Source organism: Berghia stephanieae, chromosome 1 (genome assembly GCF_034508935.2).
Source record: "Berghia stephanieae isolate SIO BIC M18660-M18661 chromosome 1, UCSD_Bste_1.3, whole genome shotgun sequence".
NCBI lineage: Eukaryota > Metazoa > Mollusca > Gastropoda > Nudibranchia > Aeolidiidae > Berghia > Berghia stephanieae.
The window spans coordinates 18,686,223-18,696,222 of NC_088360.1; the positions used below are offsets into that span (position 1 = coordinate 18,686,223).

Genomic DNA, 10,000 nt, shown 5'->3' on the forward strand with positions numbered 1-10,000 from the left:
CTTGCATAAAAAAACTTTTTCCCAAAATAATATTGGAGTAGAAAAAAAAACCCTGGAGAGAAAGTGAGTTGACTTAATTGGTAGGTACCATGTTGTGGTATTAAATTTGAATAGGAATAGGAATAGGAAAAGACTTCTTCAATTTGACTCGACTCCATTCATTTTTATTAATTACTGTCTTACTCAACTCTTAATCTACTAAACCACTAATACTAATACTAAACTTATGTATAGTGGTGGTAGTAGTTGGAGTGAGAAATTGAGAAGCATAAATAAGAGGAGGCGGTCAAGTTTATTACCATACTAATCAAGTCGGGTAAAATATTTTAAACTATCTAGATAGACGTCTAAACTTATACAAATCATAACAAACCTTTCGGTTCCACTTTTGCACTACACAGTTACAGATGGTGGAATGATAATCCAAATTATGTCCCCAAAGAAATGATCCAAATTTATGTATACTATTTGTATTATTCCGTAAAGTGTTAAGTGATAAAATGACAGTGGAAAGGTCTGACATCACTTTTATATATGGGGCTAATTATTCAGCCTTATTCACATGCTGAGAGGATGTGAGGCGTACAGTTTGTTGTGTTTGGTCACCGCTATCTACTATCTGATTCTAAAGCGCTAGTTTGTGTTGGTAGTTCGCAGCAGTTGCACGATAGGAGAGATTAGTCGTATACACTCGTGTTTGCGAAACAATTCGTAATGATTTTTATAGCTTGGACCTTGGTCAGACTTTGGGGTCAGAATGAGATGGTTTACGGGTCACACTCAATGGAAGGTGTATAGTTGTAACATAATCACGGCTTGACTCACGGATAAATAAAGGTTACCGTTTGCTGTCATGACATGTTTTATCCCTGTGTCCACGCCACAATTGCCTCGTCAGTGGTCTGCTAAAAGAGACGTGTAGTAGATTTTACCAAAAATATTATCATAGTTTTGCATAATATAATGATGGTGTATTATTATATACTCCATATTGAAAAGAAAATCAAGTTTGATAATCAAGCAATCAGCTCCTTTATCGATTTCTCACCCAACACCAACATCGACAACACCAACAATTGTCTTTATAAAATCCAGAAAAGTGAGTGGAGCAGGCACTTATGTTGGTAACAACAAGATATGAAGTGAGTAGAAAAGTGCCAGAAGGACAATAGAGAATAAAAATTTTTTCGCGGCGGTGGTGGGGTTTGAACCTACGACAACTCCGCCTGGCAGGTGAGAGCGTGGCTCTACGTGTGAGCTATCACGAACACTAAAATATTCGTTTCAAACCAATGTCATTTCTAGATCCCTCTCTCACCACTTCTGAGATCGCGATTCGTTCGCCACATCGCGAATTTAATTTTGAACATCAGTTAGCTTAATAGCAATATTCTCATCACAAACTATACATAGAAACGATTGAGAAAATTGAGTATGCTCGTGTATGGGGTGAATTTTTAATAGAAAAGTGAGTGGAGCAGGCATTATGTTGGTAACAACAAGATATGAAGTGAGTAAGAAAAGTGCCAGAAGACAATAGAGAATAAAAAAATTTTTTTATAAAATCCGACCAATTTGCAGGCACTTAGTCAAAGTCAGAAGGTTTATAAGAAGAAGAAACAATAATATTTTCTTCACTTGTAATTTTGTTTGTCTCTTTCAAAGTTTGATACTGGAAAAAGCAACAACTAAATCGGACATGAGGAAAGAAATTGGTTGACCTATTAACGATTTAGTAGGCCTATTCTACCAGGATCTCTATTTATTATTATCTTGACATTCAACATTCTGATAACGTATCGTTAAAAAATGTGAGAGCCATAATCATTCCGGCAATGGAGCACATTTTTAGTGGGCCTAATATCTATGTTTCACCAATCATCAAAACATAAGAGATTTTCTTATTGCGCCATGCCATATTTACTAATCAAGGGTATTGTGAATGATATAAAAATGGTCACAAGGACCTGCTGTTTCTATGTAAATTTTATGAGGAACTTTTCCGGAAATGTGATGCTATAATTGATTATACTTCTAGAACTGTCCATCGGCATGTTTGCTGCTAGTTGTTTACTATAACATTGTATGTAAATGTTGCTGCTAGTTGTTTACTATAACATTGTATGTAAATGTTGCTGCTAGTTGTTTACTATAACATTGTATGTAAATGTTGCTGCTAGTTGTTTACTATAACATTGTATGTAAATGTTGCTACTCGAAGCTCGAAGAAATAAATAATAATGTGAAATTGAATGTAAACTTCAATTTAATTACAAAAAAAAAACCCAAAAAAAAACAGATCAAATGAACGTTTCGTAGTGTTTCATTCATCCTGTTTTGTTGATAAAGGGGAAACCCGAAAAGTTCATTTGATATGTTTTTTGTAATTAAATTGAAGCTTACATTCAATTCCACATTATTATTTATAATATTATAGAAACACCAGTGGTCAGATACACCAAGTCTGAAAGGAAATAATATTATACCCAACTGTGTCAAATAGACTCCCCCACCCCCATCTATTTTTTTCCTCAGAATCTTCGCGCACCCCCCCCCCCTCTCTCTCTCTCTCTCTCTCTCTCTCTCTCTCTCTCTCTCTCTCTCTCTCTCTCTTTCTCTCTTAAATTTCAGCTCTCACGAAATATTAGGTGAAAAAGCTCTTGCTCTTATTTTACTGGCAGAAAAAAAAAAGTTTTTACATCACATACCGTCTTGCCTAAATTAGAAAATGCTCAAAATGCGCTCCTCCCCCCCCCCTACTGCGCACCCTCCCCCCCCCCCCCCTCCCCCCCCCTCCCCCCCCCCCCCCCCCTCCCCCCCCCCCCCCCCCCTTCTCCTTATCTTTTTTTTCTACGGATTGGTCAAATTGCGCTGGTGTACAGGAGGTAGGAAAAGACAAAGACTAAAACCAAACCAAAGTGCATTGTAAATAATTTCGCAAATACAGTCAGGTAAACCAGGGGGAGTAACCCAAACTATAAAATGGACGTTGACATGTCCTCAAGAGTGACAGAGTCAGGTAAACCAGGGGGAGTAACCCAAACTATAAAATGGACGTTGACATGTCCTCAAGAGTGACAGTCAATGTTTAAAAAAAAACAAAAACAAATATATCCACTCGAAGTCTCAAAGCGCTTTACAAGGGATCCCAGGCTAACAGCAACACTTAACATGTAGGACCTGTTAGGCGGTATTACATGTTTTTCCCGGACAGAACAACGTTGTTAATTGCCTGGTATTCAATTTACACTTGAATACGATGAGAGAATGTAAATAAAGAGCCTTTTCCAAGGACTCAATTATGCACCGAACGGGGCTCGAACCCAGGACTTCCCAGCATTAGCCACCATCCAAGAATGCAAATATAATAATTTGGATGACATCAATTAGGTTAAAACTCAATTACTCTAAAACTGAAGTCCTAATATTTGGAACAAATCATCAAAGATACAAAATTAATGTAGTATCTTCAGATATTGAAGACGCTCGTATACTGGCTCCATCTGTAATTTAGGGGTTTATCGTGGATTCTGATATTTCCACAAAAAACCTATCAATTTGCTCATCTTTATCCTAGAAACATTGGCAAAAGAAGAAAATTGATAAACACTAATTATACAAAAGAAATAATGTTAATAATTTGTAAATTCACGATTGTGATGAGCAGACTTGATTACTGCATGCAATGCTGTAGGTCTCTCCGTCGGCTTCCTGTTAAAGTGAGTGGAGTTGAAAATAACCATGTTTACAGGTCTGATAATCGGGCGCCATTGTGAGCTCGTTTTGTTATGGAGAGACGACGTATACACATATGCAGGACTGACATCCGAACGCAATTATGGGCCTAATTTAACATTGTTGTAATGGACAATATTTTGCGTCATTTTTGAGATTTCTAATAATAATAAAAAATTGTGTTATTAGACCTGCAAATTAGCGCACGTCGGTTTGAGAACATTACCATTACAACAATGAGACCATAACAATTTGGGTTAATAGACCTGCAAATAAGTACACGTCGGATAAACCCCAATAATTTCCAACTTTGATGCTATTAAAAAAAAACCCCAGATAATTTTGAAATAAAAAAAAATGAGGTGACTTTGCACAAGTAAACAAGCAATGTAAATTACACCCACACTCTGTGCAAGCTTTACTCAATCCACATGTTCCCCAAAGTACTGTGTTAAAATAGATTATATCAACTAGCTACATACTATGCAAAAAGAGGATATTTCAAGATATCAAGTACAAGAAAATATAAAGTGCTACATCCAGTGTTTTTAATAGAAATATCAAACTATCTTTTGAGCAAAAGGGTTGTTTAGGAATGGAGAAAAATGCTCAAATATTAATCAAACAGCACATAAAATTTTTATTTCATTTGTGCATGATCTCGTCCCTTTCTTAATGGGATTCCTGGAATCTAGGTTTGTAGAGTAGGTACTCATTTCAAATCGATATTTGGTGCAGTAGGGATCTCTCTCTCTCTCTCTCTCTCTCTCTCTCTCTCTCTCTCTCTCTCTCTCTCTCTCTCTCTCTCTCTCTCTCTCTCCTCCCTCATCACTACTACTACCCCACCACCCCACACCACCACTACTACTACTACTACTACTACTACTACTACTACTATTACTACTACTACTACTACTACTACTACTACTACTACTACTATACTACTACTATACTACTACTACAGTAGAGTAGTAGTAGTAGTAGTGGTGGTAGCAGTAGTAGTGGTTGTAGTAGTAGTAATAGTAGTAGTAGTAGTAGTAGTAGTAGTAGTTGTAGTGGTAGTAGTAGTAGTAGTAGTAGTAGTTGTAGTAGTAGTAGTATGATGGTTATGCTGATGATGTTCTTTTTTCGTTGATCACGGTGGGTAAGATGATGGTGGTGATGGTTGAATGTAAAATGCTCGATATCTAAAAACTCCTTGTTCGAAATTTTGATATTATACAAACGCAAGATTTGATTACGTCACATGATTTCTCGAGAACATACAAACTCTCATTTTTGAAAAAAAAATAAAATAAACAAAACGGGAAGTTACGAAGATTTGGAATTATGTCATCTAGGATTATGGTTTTGTAAGGCTTTTCTTTACATCTTCATTCAGGAAAGGTAATGATATCTCTTACTCTTTAGTTTCAAACGTATTTGGCATACCGTATAGTTTTTCTCTTTTTACATCGACAACTTTACGGCGATACATTTCTTTGCTCATGAACGAAAAAAAATTATAGGCAAATAATCTGTTACGCTGCTGTCTCGGTTTCAGTTTTAAATGTAAACGCGACATTTTATTTTTTTTATTATTATATTATTTGGCTTGTCAATTTAACCCTCTCCTTACCACCTACAGCAAAATCGTCACATTTGTTACGACACAATATACATTTTGTTCTTATTCAGATTTATTTTGCACACCACAATGATCAATAAGAACATAAAGTTTTGTAAAGTGAGCTTGTTTGAGTCTTAAAAAATCAATTTTTCTGCTGGATTCTGCCATTAAGGAAAATATTTAAAATGGTCGGTAAGGAGAGAGTTAAGAAGCTTGATAATTCAGAACTACTAGGTATATTTTACATGAGAGAGCATTCCACATCTGAATTACTTTTGGAAAGAAGGAATGCAGATGTGTGTTTTTCCGAGAGAAAAACATTGTGTATATGTTTTTCTTTGTTTGTTTGTTTGTTTGTTTTTTCATCCACGCAATCCCGTCCTGGAATTCTGGTTTCTCCTTTAAAAAATACTAGATGGAAAACCTGCAGTATTTGAAGAGAAATAAAGGCTTATACGAACAGGCACTCATCTGCTTTATAAAACTGTTTTGTAGATATTAACATAGATCGAGAGGAACCTTTTGAGCCATTAACGATCGGTAATAAAGTCTGCAGGGACGCTCAAATGAATCTGGCAACAGGGTGACCAGGTGACTGATCATTAGTCCTTGTAGATTATATAAATACTGTAATCATTTTGAGTCAACGGGTGATAGAATTACGATTAATTTTTTAAAAGTTTGCAAGTTTCTCGTTTATCAATCTATGAAAAAATAGTTTTATGATTTTAAAAAAATATTTTCCAGTATTTATTGGCAAAATGTTAACACGGACTGTGCGGAACAATTTTGACCCCCAACCCTAATGTCTTAAAAATAATAGATAGCTAGGTTATTCTTTTGTTACTCTCTCCTTTCGGAAACTGATTCACATCCATCTTGTCCCAATCAGCTTAGTTACGCTTTCTTTGAGTATTTTTTCCAAATAAATTGGCATGCTTCTCTTTGAATTAATTCAAGTTTCTGTACAGATTATGTGTTTTCCATACTCCAGCTATAATTGTATTTCAGGATTAGTTAAACAGAGACTTTTTAGCATTTTTCTTTTAATGACTGTCGGGAAATAAGAATATTGTTTGCTTGGACGATTTAAAAAACAAACAAAAAAACTTTTTTGATTCCATGATACATTGCAGTCTTAAGCCACTCCAAGGTACTCAGCTTTTGTCACCAAATTCCTTTTTATAGTGTATTGAATTGTCAGATTTATTTGGCCCCAATTTGGTTACAATGCAAATGACGTTGCAGCTTTATGGTTGGAATTTCATCTCCCTTTCGTTTCCCCCGCTCCTGCAGTTCATTGAGGTCATTTTGGATATCCCTCTCTCATTCGCTTTTTTATTTCTCTTTATGACAGACTATCGTCATAACAAAGTCTTAGTTCTATTCCCCCTCAGACTCTCTCTCTCTCTCTCTCTCTCTCTCTCTCTCTCTCTCTCTCTCTTGTATGTCATTTATGTATATCAATAACAAGAACGGTCCCCTGTGGAACTCCCGAGAGAAGTGGCGTAGAGGCGGATTGTTGTGAAGCTAGAAATAGAAAGTAATTCGAATGATTGCCATGCAAAATATAGGCTTTATTCAACATTTAAATCGACATGATCTGGAAAGAAATTAAAACACAAAGAGTTAGACAATACAGTACAGACACAGATCAATTACAAACATTAAGTGACAAATAGAACTATCTCTAAACAGTAAACAATATCATGACATTCTTCCCCCCTTGCATGTGGCAAGAGATTTCAAATTATGCTTCTCTATTTCGTAAACTGTATGGTCTCGTCCGAATGAAGCCACTCGTTCTGGAGTTTGAACGGGATTCGTTTTGAGTAGAAAGCTCATTAGGATTGTTAGGATCAGAGACTGATGGTTCGTCCAAGGCAGATTTTTGCACTACACCCGCTTCCACAGTTTGTACATCAAGCTGTTCTAGAACAGTTTCAGGTAAAATATCGTTTCCCACATTCTTTTGAACAGGTTGAAAATGTGGAGTTACGCTCGTGTTGTCAAACGCCATGGGTGATTCTTCATTGGAGGGTTGGGCAGTAGTCATTTCACCAGCAGGGGCTAAGTGACGCAAAGCCACAGTAGTTTCTTTACCATCAGGAAGTCGGACGTAGGCATAGAGCGGATTAGCGTCCAACAGTTCCACTTCGTCCACCAATGGTTCGTATTTAGAGGCTCTTACATGACGCCTCATCAAAACAGTTCCTGGAGTAGTCAGCCAGCTAGGAAGTGTTGTACCAGTGCTTGACTTTCTATTGTAGCGGAAGATTCGTTCATGAGGAGTCTCATTTGTCGCAGTGCATAAGAGTGATCTTATTGAATGGAGAGAGTCAAGAAGCACTGACTCCCATTGACTAACATTCAAACCACGTGATTTCAGGGCTAACGTGATAGTTTTCCAAAGGGTTCCATTCAGATGTTCTACTTGTCCATTTCCCCGGGGATTGTATGGGGTCGTTCGGCTTGAGGCGATACCCTTTTTGCACAAGAAATCTTGAAGCTCACTTGACATGAAGTTAGCACCTCTGTCAGAATGTATTGAAATAGGCATTCCAAACAATGAGAACAATTGACACAAGCACTTGATGATAGTTGATGAGCTCATATCAGAGCATGGGAACGCAAAAGGGAAGCGAGAATATTCATCAATAACTGTTAGGAGATACCGATTTTTGGACGATGACGGCAAGGGACCCTTGAAATCCACACTCAAACGCTCGAATGGTTGAGTTGCTTTGACCACTTTGAGGTTCTGCGGTTTGTAGAATGTTCGTATTTCATCCACGGAATATGGGAGATTCTTTGACCTGACAAAATGGTTCATCCTTGCAATTCCAGGGTGGCAGAGTGAGTCGTGAAGGCTTTTTAAAGTTTCTAAATCTGAACCAGTAGATGAGCAGAACTCCCTTGAAAATGCGTCAGCCGCTACATTGTCTTTTCCAGGTCGATACACAACGTCATAACTGTAGCTTGACAGTTCAATCTTCCATCTTTGGATTTTATCATTTTTGACTTTTCCTTTTGCAGAATTTCCGTACATAAAGGCAACGCTTTTCTGATCTGTCACAAGTTTGAAATGCTTTCCAAGAAGATAGTGCCTCCACTTTCGAAGGGCTTCCACAATAGCGTAAGCCTCTTTTTCAACAGAAGAATGCTTCTTTTCACTGTGGTTCAGAGTTCTTGAAAAGAAAGCCACAGGACGTCCACCTTGATTTAGTGTTGCTGCGATTGCAATTTCAGAAGCGTCGGTTTCTACAACTAGAGGAGCGTTGTGGTCAATTGTCACGACAGCAGCGTTTTCAATCTCCTTTTTCAAAAGATCAAACGAGTCCTTGGCTTTTCCTGACAATGGAAAGGTGGTATTCTGGACCAGTGGGTGTATTTTATCCGAGAAATGAGGTATCCAGGATGAGTAGTATGCAAACATTCCAATCACTCTCTGTTGAGATTTGATATTGTGAGGATCTGAAAGTTCTCTCAGTGGCCGTAATCAGTCAGGGTCTGGCTGAATGCAACCTTTGGACACTTGAAATCCAAGTAACTTGATTTGTCTAACAGACTCGATAGTCTTACTTCTATTGAATGTTATATTATGTTTTTTGGCACACCTGAGAAATTTCACAAGGTTTTCATCATGCTCTTGCTGATTTCTGCCACAGATTGTCACATTGTCTAAGTAAGCAAATGTGTCACTCAGTTTCTCATCTCGAATAATGGAATCAATGATGCGCTGAAAGCAAGCCACTCCGTTCGTGACTCCAAAGGGAATTCGCTTGAATTGGTAGAGATTTCCACTGGCCTCAAAAGCCGTATACAGTTTCTCCTCGTCTTTTATTGGGATCTGGTGGTAAGCACTTTGCAAATCGAGGGTGCTATAGACACTGTAGTTTGAAATTGTTTCAATCATTTCATTAATGTTTGGAAGTGGATATGCATCGAGTAGAGTGAAGCGATTGATGGTCTGACTATAGTCCACAACCATGCGTTTCTTGTGTCGTTCGTTAGTTGTCACCAATACATGCGCTCGCCATGGAGAATCAGATGGTTCGATCACATCCTCGTCAAGAAGTTTCTTAACCTCAGAGTCAATGAATTGCTTGTCTGGTAATAAAAATCGTCTTGATTTTGTTGCAATAGGTCTGACTTCTGGAAGGAGATTCTTGAAAAGAGAAACAGGTTCGATTTTTGCAGCAGTGAGACTACAAACGGAGAAAGTAGGCTTTGATCCTTTGAATGATATTTGAACTCCATCATGCTGTTCAAGAAAGTCATGGCCTAAAATCAAGTCCGAACACAACCCTGACAGGATGGAAAATTTCACACTCTCATAGAAACGTCACTGGTATTCCAAAGAGACAAAACAATGACCCTTGGTTGTACTGGAAAGATTAGTAGACGCCATGGAGATTTCTTTCTTTGATTTGAAAATCTTCAATTGGAGACTTTGTGCGATCTCTGTTGAAATGAAACTCTCTGAGCTTCCGGTGTCTATCAACGCTTTAACGGGCTTGTTAAACAATTTCACGTCAATAACAGCTCTGTAGAGACTATGGGAGCCGCGGCTGAAAAGGCTGAACTGGGTGTATTCGGGTCTGCCGCAGATGCATATTCGTTTTTACTTTTTGACTGGCATACCTTTTGAAAATG

General features: G+C 37.7%; 4 protein-coding genes across 4 annotated transcripts in view; 1 reads left to right on the forward strand and 3 right to left on the reverse strand.

Annotated features, from left to right (window-relative positions):
- The window catches only part of LOC144969585 (hydroxymethylglutaryl-CoA synthase 1-like), a 19,424-nt gene extending 18,731 nt beyond the window's left edge, over positions 1-693 (reverse strand). The window contains exon 1 of the mRNA XM_078908733.1: positions 374-693. The gene's annotated coding sequence lies outside the window, so the exon portion shown is untranslated. The remainder of the gene's footprint in view (positions 1-373) is intronic.
- A 4,371-nt stretch (positions 694-5,064) lies between these two features.
- LOC144969594 (uncharacterized) overlaps positions 5,065-10,000 on the forward strand; it is a 25,912-nt gene continuing 20,976 nt past the window's right edge. The window contains exon 1 of the mRNA XM_078908741.1: positions 5,065-5,121. The gene's annotated coding sequence lies outside the window, so the exon portion shown is untranslated. The remainder of the gene's footprint in view (positions 5,122-10,000) is intronic.
- LOC144963497 (uncharacterized) lies at positions 6,890-8,052 on the reverse strand. The gene has a single exon (XM_078897576.1). The coding sequence runs from the start codon at positions 7,956-7,958 to the stop codon at positions 7,095-7,097; it is 864 nt and encodes a 287-aa protein (XP_078753702.1). The 5' UTR covers positions 7,959-8,052; the 3' UTR covers positions 6,890-7,094.
- Positions 8,844-10,000, reverse strand: part of LOC144962889 (uncharacterized) — a 1,863-nt gene continuing 706 nt past the window's right edge. Inside the window, exons 1-2 of the mRNA XM_078896299.1 lie at positions 9,989-10,000; positions 8,844-9,652 (exon numbers count right to left, since the gene is read on the reverse strand). The exon at positions 9,989-10,000 is cut by the window's right edge and continues 706 nt beyond it. Coding sequence (XP_078752425.1) covers positions 8,844-9,652; positions 9,989-10,000 — 821 coding nt within the window. The remainder of the gene's footprint in view (positions 9,653-9,988) is intronic.

What these genes read in the sequence shown, in the direction of transcription:
- LOC144963497 (XM_078897576.1), bottom strand. Translation starts at nt 7,958, where the DNA reads ATGAGCTCATCAACTATCATCAAGTGCTTGTGTCAATTGTTCTCATTG.